This window comes from Cryptomeria japonica, chromosome 4 (assembly GCF_030272615.1).
Source record: "Cryptomeria japonica chromosome 4, Sugi_1.0, whole genome shotgun sequence".
NCBI lineage: Eukaryota > Viridiplantae > Streptophyta > Pinopsida > Cupressales > Cupressaceae > Cryptomeria > Cryptomeria japonica.
Window position 1 is genome coordinate 761,683,022 of NC_081408.1, and position 18,531 is coordinate 761,701,552.

The 18,531-nt window shown below is 34.9% G+C and overlaps 4 protein-coding genes across 4 annotated transcripts; 1 reads left to right on the top strand and 3 right to left on the bottom strand.

The window, feature by feature from the left end:
* The first annotated feature begins 1,996 nt into the window (after positions 1–1,996).
* On the top strand, positions 1,997–2,380 carry LOC131061641 (pentatricopeptide repeat-containing protein At2g13600-like). Its single transcript, XM_057995431.2, has one exon. The coding sequence runs from the start codon at positions 1,997–1,999 to the stop codon at positions 2,378–2,380; it is 384 nt and encodes a 127-aa protein (XP_057851414.2).
* Positions 2,381–6,830: 4,450 nt separating this feature from the next.
* Positions 6,831–8,732, bottom strand: LOC131875538 (salutaridine reductase-like). Its single transcript, XM_059220140.1, has 3 exons — positions 8,707–8,732; positions 7,412–7,585; positions 6,831–7,318 (listed from the first exon to the last, which is right to left on the bottom strand). The coding sequence occupies exons 1-3, from the start codon at positions 8,719–8,721 to the stop codon at positions 6,935–6,937; spliced, it is 573 nt and encodes a 190-aa protein (XP_059076123.1). The 5' UTR covers positions 8,722–8,732; the 3' UTR covers positions 6,831–6,934.
* A 3,130-nt stretch (positions 8,733–11,862) lies between these two features.
* On the bottom strand, positions 11,863–13,263 carry LOC131875374 (uncharacterized). Its single transcript, XM_059219484.1, has one exon. It carries the CDS (start codon positions 13,261–13,263, stop codon positions 11,863–11,865), a length of 1,401 nt encoding a protein of 466 aa, XP_059075467.1.
* Positions 13,264–13,358: 95 nt separating this feature from the next.
* On the bottom strand, positions 13,359–17,693 carry LOC131875375 (short-chain dehydrogenase/reductase 2b-like). Its single transcript, XM_059219485.1, has 4 exons — positions 17,542–17,693; positions 13,694–13,948; positions 13,513–13,594; positions 13,359–13,420 (listed from the first exon to the last, which is right to left on the bottom strand). Exons 1-4 carry the CDS (start codon positions 17,644–17,646, stop codon positions 13,359–13,361), a joined length of 504 nt encoding a protein of 167 aa, XP_059075468.1. The 5' UTR covers positions 17,647–17,693.
* Positions 17,694–18,531: the final 838 nt, after the last annotated feature.

An 18,531-nucleotide genomic window follows, 5' to 3' on the forward strand; every position in this document is an offset into this window, starting at 1 on the left:
TTGTTTAATAAATATCCGTATCAAGCTCTTTAAATTAATTCAGCGATGTTAAATAAGGAGAAGACGATAATTAAGCCGATAGGCTTTATAGCCCGGGAAATTGTCAGTCATCCGGAAACCAATCGCCGGAAATCCCATCCAATTTGCGTGTTTGGTTTTATGCATTTTTAGCTTGTCGGGAATCCTGTCCAGCTCGCAAGAGAAGGTTTTCCGGCAAGAGAATTACATTGCTACGTTTGGTGCGGCGTGGTTGCTTTCTTGGCCAAAAAAAATCAGATTGTTCTCGCTCCTTTCAGAACCACCATTACCAAAAACTGTCTATGCAATAGATAAATACAGAAGCGGAGGCAATTCTGAAAGGAAATTATTCAAAAGATTAAGGCAATTCTGAATATGATTTCTCTTCTCGTTTATTAATTTTGATGATGGATTATATAGTGGGTGCGATTTGAAATGCTACAAAGGAAAAATTATTCCGATATAGATACTACATTGTCTTTAATTGTATTAAAACATTTTTTACGATTGAAACCTACATTTTATATGCATTTCTTGTTTTGAAATGTTTAGGTTTTCTTTGGAAATGATGAATTGGTATATAAATGCTGAATAAAATGTTCTTTTAACATTTGAAGATTCTGTAACTCCTCATTGATATTTTGATTTGTCATAGCAGACACACTTCCAAAGTGAAGAATATATACGCAAGGGATTCTTTGAGATATTTAATGTTTATATGAAGGGAAAGAAATTGGTTAGTGATATACATGCAGAGGTACGAGTTACATATCCACTATATGAAGAGGTGTATCCTATAGTTATATACAAAGAAGCATATTTATGATTCTACTTTCAAATTTCTTAAGCTACAACTCCCTCGCAGAGAATTTAATTTGATTTATTTTCTGCAGGTGAAATTGTTGTTTTGTAATCATCAAGATCTTGTAGATGAATTTGCATATTTTCTACCGGCCTCCACAGGTTTAGCTCTTGTTCCCAATCTTCAAGTTTCTGCAATTTTGTTATCTGAACCGGTCCATATATTGACTTTTGTTAAAGGTTCACTAAAATAAGACATGAGCAAGGTGTGTAACTTGTGTGACAATTTTTTAATGATTAGACATATTGAACATTTGTCTCCCTTGATTTTCACTAGGGATGGAAGGATTTTTTTTTAGGACCTTTAGCTTTAAAATCTTTAGGGCCTTGAGAGCCACTTAAAACTGACTTAAGATCATCAACTAGCCTTGTAGTTTCATGGACCTACATTGCGGATAGAATCATGGAACCCATTAGGTAGATATTTCCAGAGGTTCTTGAAACAAGGCATTGTCAACTTATAAGAAGATTGATTCTTTACCTATAATGTGTTTGACGCAATGCTGCAACAAGATGTTGTCATGCTGGCCTAGTGGCTGAAGGAAAAAAACATTCTGATTGCATGACTCAAAATTATAACCTCACACCAGCAATGGAGCATTATGGCCGCATGGTTGATCTTCTTGGTCGTGCAGGGAATCTTAATGAGACAGAAGACTTTAAGAAAAAATGCCAATAAAGGCCGATGCTAAAGTGCTGGGTTATTTGCTTGCTACCTGTAGAGTTCATAATAATGTAGATTTGGGAGAGCATGTTGCAAATCACCTTTTTGAATTGAATCCTCAAAATGTCAGATTTGCCATAAAATCTCATTTGTGAGCATTGACCAAGATTATTACAATATTTATTTAAAATAGTTGTCTAATAGTTGGGTTAAAAACTCAAGTATGCACAGTTTAATCTACCCTCTACACAGTAACATTATATAGTATTAAAGTCATTTGCAATCATAACACAGTACCTAAATCCCCAAATGCAAATAGAACCTTCTACATATTCATGCCTTCTACAAAGTTGTATCAAGAAAAAAGAACTATCAAAGGGAAAACTAATACATGCACATATGAATAGGAGAGGACTTATGTCAGAAATGTTTTTGTTCAGTACACTTATCACCATGCATGGCAAGTGTGGAAGCTTATTGGATGCTCGTGAAGTGTTTGATGGAATGCCTGAACGAAATGTGATTTCATGGACTGCCATGATTTTAGCCTATGATAGCAGTGAGCAAGCTGAAACGGCACTAGGGTTTACCCAAATGCAGTGGACAAACATTCAACCCAATCACTTTACCCTCTCTGCCATTATTTATGCAATTGGTAGGGTGGCATCTCTAGAGAAGAGACTGGAAGTCCATGCACAAGCAGTTAGAAGAGGACTGCAGTCAGATTTATTTGTTGGGAATGCCTTTGTAGATGTGTATGTAAAATGTGGAAGCATGGAGGATGGACTCCATGTGTTTGACGCAATGCTGCAACAAGATGTTGTCATGCTGGCCTAGTGGCTGAAGGAAAAAAACATTTTGATTGCATGACTCAAAATTATAACCTCACACCAGCAATAGAGCATTACGGCTGCATGGTTGACCTTCTTGGTTGTGCAGGGATTCTTAATGAGACAGAAGACTTTAAAAAAAATGCCAATAAAGGCCGATGCTAAAGTGCTGGGTTATTTGCTTGCTACCTGTAGAGTTCATAATAATGTAGATTTGGGAGAGGATGTTGCAAATCACCTTTTTGAATTGAATCCTCAAAATGTCAGATTTGCCATAAAATCTCATTTGTGAGCATTGACCAAGATTATTACAATATTTATTTAAGTCATGTACAAAATTAATCTTTTAATAAAGTTACTGGTTTTGTGTATGGCATAAATACTGTAGTAGTTTTTGGTTAATACACACAAATGAGATTTTATGGGAAACTGATTTTGTGCATGCCCTGTTGTAAAGATCCCATTATTGCATGGGCTGAGGAATGTTGAGAAAAGATTGCGGGGGTTGGATTTACATATGCCAATTGCATTTGCCAAAATGTTTCCAAATCCTTACCAACAAAACAATTTCTAGCTTTAATATGTGGACAATTTACAGTGCATTAGTAAATTTATGTTTTAAGATTAGCCACCTTGGCAAAGCTGTTGGATTTTAGGTCTCAGATTAACAGTAAGAACAAAAATCAGAATTGTATCTTTGACAACTTATATTAACATGAAGGTTAGCTAAACAATTAAACAAACATAGTCTAAATGAAATGCATAAACAATATAACACAAAACACGAGTTACCCTGGGAAACCTCCCTTTTGGTGGAAAAACCCAGCAAAGAATGATCCTCAGATCTGATTGTCACCAATTGGATATATTACAATACTTATCCCTTTAATGCTAATGATGATGAACAAATAGCAATCTGTTTGTTCTAATCTGATTACTAGGTCAGCACACAAGCTTGACCAAGACTGCACCAAAACAGCCTTCTTCTTTAGATCTGCTCCAGGTCTAATATGATGTCTCAGAGCTTTGATAACCTGTCTTCAATATCAATATGAAGTACATAGGCCTGCACCTTTTGATGATGAAGTCTGCACTCTTTAATGGAGGTATTTGCATCTAGGATTATGCCCATGAATGGGATTCGCCTTTAGTCTATATAGCATCAGTTCTTCACATACAATGGATCAGATTCTTCAAGAACGGATTGCTACTAACAACAAGGATAGTTCACACCAAGTTGGCTTAGATTCTTCATATACTGATTGCAAATAATAGCTACTCCCTATTCATCACAAAGTACCGCTCTCTATCCTAGTGGTACTCCCTGTTCATCACAAAGTGCTAATTTGATCCTATCTTTAGGGCACCTACTTGAGTGTATCCTCTTGAGTAGCTTATCCAATTGACAATGTATGTTCTATCACAAAATTGTCAATTTCATCTTGATCCAATTGACAACATATGTTCTATCACAAAATTATCAATTTCAGCCTAATCCAATTGGTAACGTATGTTCTATCACAAAATTGTCAATTCCTTTGGTACTCTTGTTCATCACAAAGTGTCTCAATCTATCCTATCCTAGGGCCTTTGCTTGAGTGTATCCTCTTGAGTAGTTTCCTTATTGGCAACGTATGTTCTATCACAAAATTGTCAGTCCTAGCCCTATCTACTATCCTAGTCCTCCCTAGAGGATCTACTTGAGTGTATCCTCTCAGCAGCTTATCTAGTCGACAACGTATGTTTATCACAGAACTGTCGATTCAACCTTGAAGACATAAACGCGCATTCATGACACAAACACATCTAGCCTTCCTAGACGCGCCTAGCACCAACACAGATGCACCTTAGCATTTTCCCTCCCGCTTGACATTTTTCTAAACCTACCTAGAGCATATTTATTGCACTAGCTAGCATGCATTTATGACAACAATTAATGCAACAAAGTTACAAGGAGGTTTTGTGGTACTTATCGGCTCTCTTGCATCTGCTGGCCTCTGATATTGGCGAATGCGATCGAATCTATGCACCAATGTTATCATTGTTGACTGCTCTCTGCTCTCTTTGCACTCTGATATCTTAGATGTGTGGATGACAATGAGGATGTTTTCCCTCGTAGTCTATCTTATGGACTACCCTACCCCTAGTCTCCCGAGTCAGTCTTCTTTATCTCGTGACTCTGTCACTCTATCCTATCCGGTCAGTCCATTCTAGCCTTTCTTTCTTATCGAGAGATTGTCTGTGATCTTTCCAGACATTTTCATCCAATCTCTCAAGGGGGCATATCATTTCCATCTTGGGGCAACTTTGTATCAGTTCATCTTATCTTCTTTGAAACAACACGACAAGCTGCATTGTCTCAAAAAGGGGCAAAATGTAGACACCTAAAATTGTCCTGTCTAATTAAATAAATATCTTTACTTATTTAATTATTTTAGCCTAATTCTTCTATTAATTAAATAAATCTTTATTTATTTAATTAATTCATTAGCCTTTTCTACCCATGACACATGTCATTCATCTCTTAATTCCTACACTACCTACCCTCTCATTATTTTATTATTTCTTTTACCTACCCTCTAATCCTAGCCGACCATTTATCTTTTACACCTCTTAATCTTATCCCTCCATTTCTTATAGTGTCTTCTATATAAGAGGATACTCTCCTTCATTATCAACCCTAATCATCCTAATCAATCTACACATTCTAATCATTCTAATCATTCTATTCAATTAAACTACTAGCACTCCCAACTACGCTTTCGAATTTTCATATGCGATCAAGTCTGCTTGCAACCACATTTCTGTTCTTTGTTGAGCTCTTGTGAACACATAAAATCTGAGAGCAAATATATCAAGCAAGATCAATGGAGATAGGAAGAATGGAGATCCAAACCCTATTGGACATGTGATGGTATAATCTTTGTGATTTCATTTGATTTGCATTGTCTTTGGTAATCTTCATATGCTATGGTGGATCTTTGTTGTTGTTAGGCTAGGGTTTTGTGGTTGAATCTATTTAGTCTTTCAATATTGTTTTATCCACTTTCACCATAAATAGGGGGTACCTTTTTCCTACCAATCTTGACACAAACTTAACACTTTTTTGCTTGATCTAATCCCAAAACCAAAGAAGACCAACACGAAATCAGGGGTAGCTTTAACTAGAGACGTTGTGGGACTAAAACTTGTGAAAAATTAGTATATAGCTTTATTTTAGCATTATTATTTAAGAAGCCATGAGGAAAATTATGACATATTTTATTATTAGTTTGTTGAAGTAATGAATCAACCTTTATTGAAATCACTAATTCAAAACCATTAAAAAAATATTAATAATTAAAATAAGACACATATGTTTCTTATAGATACTTACCATTATAAATAAGAAAAAAACAGTGACTAATCTTTCTTTCATACATAAATAGTATCATACGCTAAACACTTTCTATCTATAACACATTGCACTAAAAATCATATAAATGAAACACATTCTCCATATACAAAAGAAATATCTAAATCATATTAAGAGACTATGGTCGTAATTAAGTATTAAAATTGAGAGTATAAACCTAGTGCTCAATCTTCATTATTTTTTAATATCATAGGTGATGTTTATAATAAATTTTTCATGTTGCATATAATATCATAAGAATTGTTTTATGAGGTCTTATAAAAAAATTATCTGTAGAATTGTTGTGATTAAAACTTCTAATCACATCCTTAATGAAATTATGAGTTATGTTATTTTTACCATTCATTATTAATTAAGTTAAAACTTCAAAAATGACTATGAATACATTATTTTCATAAAGAAACTAATAAACAAACTTTAAGATTACCTAATGATCTAATTAATTGTATATGGAGATGACATAACACCAAACCAATAATGCAAACTCACTCTATATGACCCAAAATATGAAACAATAACAGACTATTCATATTAAAAGACTAACTTGACATACATACTTTCATGCACTCAAAATTTACATTCCATGGAATTTCAGGTGAGGAGGTGTTATATACATTATGTCTCATCAATTCTTATAAAAAGGTTTTATTAATGGGGGTATAACATGAGGAAACATGCTATAAGGCAAGGTTTTAAACATTTCAAAGCTGCAAGAAAATTAAGAAATTATAAAGGAGAAAAGATGAGTTGTTTAAAGCTATTTACATTGTATTGTATCATTTATTTTTAATCCTGATATTCATAACGAGCCTCTTGTTTTTATCAAAATTTACAGCATACCGTCTATGTTATCCCATATTTTACTGAATGTCTTATACATCTTCAAAATAAAAAGAACTCCAATAAAGACATCAATCAAGAGAAATCAATTAAAAGGGTTTACTTCAACTATACAACATATCCGTCAAGCATTTATGTTAACTATTGGGTGCTTGCATTGTGCTTGGTAGAATTTGTTTATAACCAATTATTGATGATTAACTTACATAAACACATACGAAAACTTATATTATTGAAATTCATTATAGAATATGGAAAGTATCTCCTTTATGAGAAAAGTAGTTTCAGACTTAGAAAGAAATTCATTTAGAAGCCGCTAATCTCCTTTTCAATAAAGTATTTACCAGAAGGTCCACCAAGAGGAAACAAAGCTAATTTCACTACATTTTGAGCACCTTCACTTGGTGATAGGTCTCCTGTATCATATGTCATTCCAGTTCTAACGTATCCAGGATGAATGCAATTTACGTACGCCTTATCACAAAGCTCACGGGCTAACAAACGTGTGTATGCGTTCATACAAATCTTTGACATTTTGTAGGCGGAAAATGGGGTTGGCCATCCTTTCTCTTCCAAGTTTTTCTTTTGCTTGACATCGTCTAAAAACTGACTTAACATGGAATCCAGAAATTCCTCACTAATAATATCCATGTCAGAAAGTTGTTTTTGTAGCACTGGATTTGGCATCATCTGTCAAAACATTTGTAAACATATATATAATGCATTCACACATTATATGATTGAAATATTATTATTTGGAGTTGTGAAAAGAAAAAAGAATACCTTGAGAAGCCCATGTAAAGAGGAGACATTAACAATTCGTGGCCGGCAAGACGATTCCCTTAATAATGATAGCAAGCCTTTCACAACTCTCTTTGTACCATAATAATTTATATCAATACATGTTGTTACACTTTCATCATCATACACAGAAGTTTCATTTGATGTTCCATAGAACTGCAATGTAAAGGCAATATTGAGCAAATTGAATAAGAAGATAACTCAAATACAATTTGAATGGTGAGAATACTTTGTGTATTCTTTCAGTGCACAATTGGTATCTTCCTTACATCAAATGAACGAGATACATAAATGTAATTAATTAATATTTTGAAATAAAGAGTATGTATAATTTGAAAATGAAAATAATATGACTATCTTGAAAAGTAATAGAAAAAATAATATCAAAATTGAAAATCATATAGATAAAAGATAAGAGTTCATCCACACCTATATAATAAAGTAATTCTATGAAACATCTTTACCCTTCCAAAAAGAAACAAATAATTATAATATCACAATGTCATAAAAGTAATAAAAGAAAGCCAAGTTGTAAGAGATACAAAACTTAAAACTAGGGGAGATTCTCTATCATCAAGGTAACCCCACACTCTAAAGTAAATCTCTTGCATCATCAATAGGATCTCACCCAATGAGAGCATTTTATTCATGTGCCTAGGGTTCATTATGAAGAACTATTGTATGTTGAATAGCATCAATTTATTTGAGGAGAGATTACCAACATTAGGAGACTCACTAGATTGATTTATTTGGGGACGAGACCAACCTATACATTGGCTAACTAGAGGATAGAGAAACTCTCTACAACTATTGAATGGTGGTAGGAGGAACCTGAGTGGTTATGCCTTTAGTGTAGTTAAGATGACTAGGTAAAGAAATGCATGGTCATACTTAATTAGCTAGTAGCACATCTAAAAGAAATATGATGTACAAGATATACACCATTTTATTTGATTGCACTTTGATATAAGTTAATCCTATGATTTGTTTGGATGCATTACTACAAATATAAGTATAAGGAAATGAAGTTGCATTCAAAGTGTCTTATCCATAAATGCTTCTTGATCATTGGGATAATGCATCTTGTATGGTCTCCAAAGTTTTATTATCTTGTCCTTCTAATAAGAATTGATCCTGTCCAAAAGAATAATGAAATGTAAGATATCAAAATGCTTTTATACATGATTTTCAAACTTCTCAACATAAATTGCATGCTTTTATCCATGGAAGAATCTCTTAATAAAGATGCAAATTTGTAAAGTGTATACTCAACTCACCAGTAATTGGTGCATATCCACCCCAGCTTTTACTTGAAATCAGAAATTGAGAAGAATAGTTTTTTTCATTCTTCAGTCTTGCAATGCGTCTACAAGTACATATACATACTGTCCTATAATCAAGCATGCAGGAACATTATCTACAGGATTGGAAAGAATCAAGCATACAGCAACATTATCCACAGGATAGGAAAGAATCAAGAGAGAAACGGGAAAGAATCAATCCAAATCGCAACACTCCCCCTCAAGTTGGTGCATAGATATCACACATGCCCAACTTGCCCAAAAACTTCGAGAACACTCAACTTGAAACTGCTTTGGTGAGAATATCAGCCAACTGATCCTCTGATCGAATCTAAGGCAACTCCACAATCTTCTCATCCAACTTCTCCTTAATGAAGAATCTGTCTACCTCCACATGCTTTGTACGATCATGTTGAACCGGATTATGAGCAATATCACAGGCTGCTTTATTGTCACAATATAGCTGGATTGGCTGCCTAGGCAGACAACCCAAATCTCATAGAAGAAGTCTTAGCCACAACGCCTCACATACTCCAAGTGCCATACCTCTAAACTCAGCCTCCGCACTTGATCGTGCAACAACATTCTATTTTTTGCTTCTCCATGTAACAAGATTACCTCCTACAAAGGTGAAATAACCTGAAGTAGAACGCCTGTCATCTACTGCTCCAGCCCAGTCAACATCAGTATATGCATTCACACTTTGATAATCTTCATTTTTAGTGAATAAAATTCCTTTTCCAGGAGCAGACTTCAAATACCTCAAAATGTGCAGAGCTGCATTCATATGTTGCTCTGCAGGATTATGCATAAATTGGCTAACAATACTTAATGCATAGGCAAGGTTTGGCCTTGTGTGTGCTAAGTACATCAGTCTTCCTACGAGTCTCTGGTATCTTCCTTTATCAACTGGCCCCTGATTAGACTCAATACATAACTTCAATCCTTCTTCCACTGGTGTATCAACTGGTTGACATGCTGACATACCAATTTCCCGTAACAAGTCTAAGGCATACTTTCTTTGAGATAGAAAGATCCCTTTATCAGATTGAGACACTTCGATCCCAAGGAAATATTTCAAGGGGCTGAGGTCTTTCATTTCGAATTCGCTGGACAAGTAACCTTGTAGAGCCTTCCTTTCTTCAAGATCATTTCCTGTAACCACCATGTCATCCACATACACAATAAGTGCAGTGATCTTACCCTGCTGTTTCTTCAAGAATAAAGTGTGGTTTGAATTGCTCTGATGGTAACCAAAGGCTCTCATAGACTTTGTGAATCTTTCGAACCACGCCCTCGGAGATTGTTTCAACCCATACAGTGATTTCTGTAATTTGCACACCTTTCGACTATGTATTTTTGCTATCATGCATCCGGGTGGGAGTTCCATGTAGACTTCTTCGGATAATTCTCCATGTAAAAAAGCGTTTTTCACATCAAACTGTTGTAATGGCCAACTCAAGTTCGTAGCTAGAGACAACAAGACTCGTACTGTGTTGATTTTAGCTACAGGTGTAAATGTCTCTATATAATCTATCTCATAGGTTTGGGTGTACCCTTTTGCCACCAGTCTCGCCTTAAAGCATTCAATTGTACCATCTACTTTGTACTTCATAGTATAAACCCACCGACATCCAACTGGTTTCTTTCCTGGTGGACGGTCAACAAGTTCCCAGGTTTTATTTTCCTGCAATGATTTCATCTCCTCATTCATAGCAGCTTTCCACCTTGGGTCAGCTAAGGCTTCCTGCACATTGTTAGGAATAGATACAGTAGATAATTGATTTACAAATGACTAATTTGATTCTGACAAACGATGGTTAGACACATAATGACTCATGGGATATTTAACTTTACTACAAAGTTCGGGTTCATATGTGGGTTTAGGGATACCTCTGGTGAGACGCTGTGGTAGCTGTTTTCTAGATGGTTCAGGAACATCCTCAGCGAGCAATTGGTTTGGTGTATCAGTTTCCTGTGGTGTGATGGACTCGGACTGAGGTGGAGCTACAACTTCAGTCTCTGGGTGTTCATCACTACTTTCATCCAATTCCCCCACTTCTTGATTAACAGGTTCAGGGAGTTCCCCTTCTTCAGAGATGTCCAAGTTACCCACATCTTCAGAGATGTGAACATCTACATCTTTAGAGAGTTCATCATCACAGTTTAGAGTCTGAATTTCATTCTAGTACTCCCCCTGAAGTTTAGGCTCAACGGAAAAATACATCGAGTCTTCATGAAAAACTACATCCAATGTAATAAACATTTGTTGGGTTGGAGGATGATAGCATCGGTACCCCTTTTGATAAGCAACATATCCTAGAAAGACACATCGCAAAGCTCAAGGAGATAACTTGTTGTGTTGATGCTTATGGAGATGTATGAATGCTACACAACCAAAGATATGAGGAGGTAAATTTGGGATGGCTGGAGCAACAATCGCCTCAGCGAGAGCCTGGGAGGGTGTCTGGAAATCAATAGTGCTGGAGGGTACCCGGTTGATCAAATATGTTGCCGAGGTAAGTGCTTCACCCCAATAGGACAATGACATATGGGCTTCTATCAATGAAGCATGGACAACCTCCAACAAGTGACGATTTTTCCTCTCGGCCACCCTGTTCTACTGAGGTGTATTGGAACAAGTAGTTTGATGAATAGTTCCATGTGCTTCCAGATACTGCTGAAGTTCAGAACTCAAATATTCGCCTCCATTGTCACTACGAAGAACCTGAACCTGTGTATTGTATTGAGTGTGAACCATCTTATAAAAAATTTTAAATAACAAGTTCACTTCACCTTTAGACTTCATCAAGCTTACCCAAGTCATCCTGGTACAATCATCAATAAAAGTAACAAACCAACATGGTCCACCCAAGGTAGTGACTTTGGACGGACCCCAAACATCAGAATGTATGATCATAAAAGGAACTGGACTTTTATTCAAAGTTAATGGAAACGAAAAACGATGGCTTTTTGCAAGTTCACAAACTTCACACCGGAAACTAGAAATATCAAATTTTGCAAATAAACTAGGAAATAATTTCTTCAGGTAACCAAAGGAAGCATGCCCCAAACGTCGATGCCATAACCAGATTTCAGATTTCTACTTCTCTCCCTCAGAGCCATCCACCGTTAGAGCTTGACGCAGCTTGTCCGAACTCTTTGACACCAAGTCCAAGTAATACAACTTTCCTCGTCTAACACCACAACCAATCGTTTGCCTCGTTCAGATGTCCTTAAACACCAAAAATCAGGCCAAAAAATTACAACACAAAGTAAGGCAGTGGTGATTTGGGAAACTGACAACAAATTGTAATCCAAAGATGGAACAACTAAAACAGAATCTAGATTCAAAGTATCAGTGAGAGGTAAGGGCCCTTCTCCAATAACTGGGGTCGAAGAGCCATTGGCAGTGGAAACAAATTTTTGTGACGACGATTTAAGGGGTGAGACCTGTCTAGAATCAAATGTCATATGATCCATAGCACTGGAATCAATTATCCATGCACTATTAGAAACAAGTGTAGACATATTTAAAACCTTACCACCATTACCTGCCACTGCTGCTAATGCTGAGAGTTGTCCAGCAACATCATCCATTGTCTTTGTTTCAACAACCGCAGCGCTGGAGGTCTTCTTGGAATTCCTCTTCCATGAATCATGGCTATGATCCCACCATTCTGGATACCCCACAAGTTCAAAATAGTGACTTTTGGTATGACCAATTTGATTGCAATGGGTGCATTTGTAGGTGGATTTATCAGCACCATCAGTGGTTTTAGGCTGGCCTTGAGAAGGTCGGTTCTGATTAGACCGGTATCGAGTCACCATGGCTGAAGCTTCAGTCTTTTCTGGTTCTTCAATCATCGTTGCACATCGAACAGATTCACAGCGGACCAATGCATAACATGCTTCTAATTTGGGAATAGGATCCTTCCTCAAAATTTCACCACGGACTTGTTCGAATTCACCATCTAATCCAGCAAGAAAAATATGCACCCTTTGTTGCTGAACTGATTTTCGGTAAGATTCAACATCGTTCTCACTCTCCATGATCACCTTATCACGATGATCCAACTCACCAAAAATCTCAGTTAATTCTCCATAATACACAGAGAGTGTTCTGCCATTCTGTTTGGCAGAGAAAGCCCTCTGATTCAAGACAAACACCTGCAATTCGTCTGCTCCATCATAAAACGCTTTAGAAAGAGCTTTCCAAATATCTCGAGCGGTGGGTAAGCGAATGTATCGCTTCATAATTTCTGGGGACATAGACATCAACAGCCATCTCTTGACCCTTTGATTGTCTCCATACCACTTCTCATACTTATCATCCTTCTCAGTCGGTGGCTGTGAATTACCACGAATGAAAGAGAGTTTCTCCGTCTCAGCAATATGCATCTCCATGATTTGAGACCACAAATCATAGTTTGTTTCATCGAGTACAATCCCTGCCTTGAACGATGAACCTTCAGATTGAATAATAATGGGAGCAGATTTGGTCCCAGATGTTTCCGAATCTGCATCGGCCATGGTTCAAAGAAGGGTGCAAATGATTCAAGCTTCGAAGCTCTGATACCAACTTGAAATCAGAAATTGAGAAGAATAGTTTTTTTCATTCTTCAGTCTTACAATGCGTCTACAGGTACATATACACACTGTCCTATAATCAAGCATGCAGGAACATTATCTACAGGATTGAAAAGAATCAAGCATACAGCAACATTATCCACAGGATAGGAAAGAATCATCTACAAGATAGGAAAGAATCAAGAGAGAAACGGGAAAGAATCAATCCAAATCCAAACACTTTTTCCATCACTTCCCTGTTCACGCCTTGCCCCGCCACTGCTGCGTTGTTTATCTGTTAAAAACCAGAACATTACATCCCATAAAGTCAAACAAATACCCTTCAACGCAGCAAGATAAAACACAAACTCAAAGAGTTAAATCATATCGTTACCAGAATATCTAATCCTCCAAACATGGTTTTCAACCATTGGGCCAGATCTGAAACACTTTGGGAGCTCTGCACATCTAATATGTGGAAATGAACGTTGTCAAGTCCCGCTTCACCCAAATCTTTCATGGCAGCCAGTCCATTCTTCTCGTTGCGACACGTAAGCACAACAGTCATGCCCTTGCACGCCAGCTGGCGAACGATCTCTAAGCCTATTCCCCTATTGGCCCCTGTTTCCTCACTCCACCATTTGTGATCCTGTGAAAAACCAACATAATGTTTTTGTTAAACCTTTCACTTATGCAATCAATCGACTGAAATTAAAGCATTTCCAAATCTGCATGGAAAATAAGCGTTGCTTCTATACGAAAATGTTACCATTTTGAGGATATTGTTCGTAGCTTAAGCTAATTAAGCTCCACAAATAGATCCGGAGATCTGTTTGGATAGAGTTCGTGTAAAAGTCAAACGTAAGGGATAGTACAGACTCACGTTTCATTTGAGTTGTCTAAGTATTCACAAATAGATGGGGAGATCTGTTTGGATAGAGTTCGTGTAAAAGTCAAACTTAAGGAATAGTAGAGACTCACGTTTCATTTGAGTTGTCTAAGTATTCACAAATAGATCCGGAGATCTGTTTGGATAGAGTTCGTATAAAAGTCAAACCTAAGGGATAGTACAGACTCACATTTCATTTGAGTTGTCTAAGTATTCACAAATAGATCCAGAGATCTGTTTGGATAGAGTTCATGTAAAAGTCAAACCTAAGGGATAGTAGAGACTCACGTTTCATTTGAGTTGTCTAAATATTTGTTTCTTATCAATTATTTTTTTCACCTGAGTTTTATTTAAATATTTGTAGTTGTTTATCTTTTTGTATTTAACTTTATTGAAGGATAAGGAATTTTAGTGCTAGGTACATGAAGTCAAATAATTTCTTTGAAACTTGTTATTGTCATCTTATTAAAGTAATATTTACTACCAGGTTTTTTCAAAACATGATTAAAGAATGTGGCATTATAAATAATTCACTTCATAAATAGGTAAGTAAATTCATATTAGCATCCATAATGTATGATAATTTTGATGATGATGTCAATTGTCTAATAAATTGCATAAAAGAATTATGAAACATGTAGAAATTTCATAAAATTTTAGTTACAAAATGAATATACTAACCTAATGAAGATAGTAATTTACAATTGATACAATTACATAAAGTATTAAAATGAAATAGATGTTAAATTTGATTTCACATCGTAGTAGATCTCCTTAAAAATCTACAACTTTTCTTTAAATAGATAAATGTATGTTTTCTAGCGAAATTGATAAGATATTCCATTTGGGCCCAACTAAGGTTTTTGTTAATTGAAATGGGGTTACATACATTTAATAATAATCCAAAAATTGATTTAAAATATAAGAAATAATCTCATGGGAAGTTGCACATCAAAAACCACTATAAGAATCAAGATGTTTTACCTCAATAAACAATAACTAGTTGCTTGTAGATAATTTTTGTTGTCCCCTAGTAAATAAAAGTTTCTACTCTTGTAAAACCATAATGGAAAATAATATTTTTCATTTTTCATGAAACCTTGATCCCTTATTAAGGCTTAGACTGCTAAAAAATAATTTATATAAAAATTATATTTGTCTACAGTTAAGTTGTCTTAACATGGAATTACCTTGGTGAGTTTCAATATTGCTATCATGCTTTAATAAACCACTCTTACATGGTTTAAGCAACCATCTTATAAAAATGTAATGTATTAATAAAAATAAGTTAAAATCACTTTAAGATAGCAAAAACAATGATGCACTAATCAGGAACATAAGAATGTAGAAACTATAGATGAATAATCTCGGAACATAAGATTTATTTGAAAAAATCCCTTTCAAACTAAAATGTACAAAGAAGAGAGGAAACAAATGTATTGTATTCTAATGTAAGATTAGAATACATTAACTTACATCACATCCTATATCTCCAATTACATAACATCTATGCATAGATATTTTACTCATTTCACATACTCCCTTAAGCACCTACAAACAAAATTTTATTAACTTACTAATTTGCCCACATCACTACTACTTGAAGGACTATATATAGATGTCCATGGTCTACTAGATCATATAAGGAGACTCTGTGAAACATGTAGAAATTTAACAACATTTCCTTTGCAAAATGAATACAATAATATAATAAAAATATAAATTTATAATAGATATGAGTACATAAAGTATCAAATTAAAATGGATGTTGAAGTTAGTTTCATATCATAGCAGAACTCCTTAAAATCTACGACTTTTCTTTTAATAAATGTAGGTTGCAAAATAATCACTAACATGCTCCATTTGGTCCAACTAATTTTTTTGTTAATTGCAAGGTGTTTAAATACTTCTAATAATAATTTAATGGTAACTATAAGAGTCAAGATGTCACACATCATAAACCACTACAATAACCAAGATGATTTACCTCAATAAACATTAACTAGTTGCTTATAGATAATTTTTACCATCCCCTAAATAAAAGTTGCTACTCTTGTAAAACCATAATGGAAAAGAATATTTATCATTGTTGATGAAACCTTGATCCCTTAGTAAGGCTTAGGCTACCACAAAATGAAAATATAAAATTCTATTTTTCTATTGTTAAATTGGCTTAGCATGGAATCATCATGGGGAGTTTCAATATTGTTATCATACTTTACTAAATCACTTTAACATAATTTAAATAACCACCTTATACAAATATAAAATATTAATGAAAAGAAGATGAAATCGTCATAAGATAGCAGAAACAACAACACACAAATTAGGAGCATGGGAACGCAAGAAACACTAGGTGAATAATCTTACAACACAGGGTTTATATGAAAAAAAATCATAATAAAATCCAAAAAGAAGAGAGGACAAGAATGTATTGTATTCAAATGTAAGATTACACCACATAAACTTCTATCACTCCTATGTCTTCAATTCGATAACATCTATGTATAGATATCACACTCCCTTAAGCACCTACAAACAACATTTTCATAACTTACTAATTTCCCCACATCACTACTACCTCAAGGAATATATATATATATATATATATATATATAGAGAGAGAGAGAGAGAGAGAGAGAGAGAGAGAGAGAGAGATGTGCACCTAAAACAACTATAAGAATCAAGATGGTTTACCTTGACAAATAGTAACTAGTTGATTAAACTTTCACCTTTTATGAATGACTTACAAATAATATTAAGATTAATTTGGTACAAAAGATTTATAAAATAAGTGACACGTGAATCTTAATATTCATAAAAAGCATATTTTAATTTCAGCAAACAATCAATTCATGACTTAATTAAAATGAAAATGAATCGCTATATTTTCTATCAATAATTAGTCTATTTGATAGCTTCCTTTGATCACTTACCATATAGAACTCTAACAGATGCTTATTGGGTTTGTTTAAAAAAAATCAACATAAGCATCATGACCCTTCTAGATCTATTCATGAATCACCACATGAACCTTTCTTCCTTCTTCGGTAGATATATAATGATTACAAACCAGAGATTACCAAGTCATTTTCGCTTTGTTGAGATGTCTTTGATGATTTAAGGCCGTACATTATGGAAAACTATATCATGAAGTCATCTGACATAACATGTAACTTATGAATAAACTATACACAATTCCTGCATAGAGGTTGCTAAGTCATCTAAGACAGCTTCTACAAGCCCGTGTGTTTGAACTGATTTTATACATGATTCTCAAGCTTCTCATGTTTTTATTCATGGAAGATTTTCTTAGTAAAGATGCAAATTGAAAAGGTTTATACCCAACTCACCAGTAACTGGCACATATCCATCCCAGTTTTGTCCATCACTTCCCAGTTCATGCCTTGCCCCAACGCTGTTGCATTCTTCATCTGTTTAGAAACAGAAAAGTACATTATATAAAAATCAAACAAACGCCCCTCAACTACCTTTCAACGGAGCAAGGTAAACACAAACTCAAAGACTATGATATTGTTCGTAGCTCAAGCTAACCTGCACAAATAGGTCGGGAATCTCTTTGTATAATGTTCGAGTAAGAGCCAAAACCATGAGTTAACTCGTTGTTGCGTTGTTTAAAAATTTCTTTTTATCAATTATTTGTTCCATTTAAAGGTCATATTTAAAGGAAAGAACAAACTCACATCGTTGATGAGTTGTCTAAGAATTTAGTTTTGATCAATCATTTTTTCATTTGTCAACAAAACTAATCTCTTTAGCTCTACTATGTCACATCAATTTTATTTATGGGAGAGAATTCAATCATGTCTTTGTTGAGTTAGCCTAGATTTTATTTTTGACCAACTTTCTTTTCTATTTATGGGAGAGAACTCAATGACATCTTTATTGACCTCTATGAAAATGTTAAAAAATGGTTAGTGTAAAACATGTGCATAATTTCATTATTATTGTATGCCTTATGTGTCAATGTATGCATGGTTGTTTCATTCATTGGACATGTAACAAGTGTTGGAATGTGAAGTCAATTAGGACTTTGCTTCCATATGTGTCATACAAGTTGTCTTCAATTAGGACTCTACTCCCGTATGTGTCGTACATGTAGTTGTGTGAGTTGTGCTTACTATATTTAGTAAGTTGTCTCCAATTGGATTCTACAACTCAGTTGTATTGACTTAGTAAAATAATCAAGTGATTCATAGTAGAATCAAGTTGGACTCTATATGTGTCAATCGTGTAGACGTTTGAGTGCCACATATAGGTTTAGTCAATAATATGACTATAGTGGTGGCATTGGAAGGGTTAGAGGTGGCAAATTTGAGAAC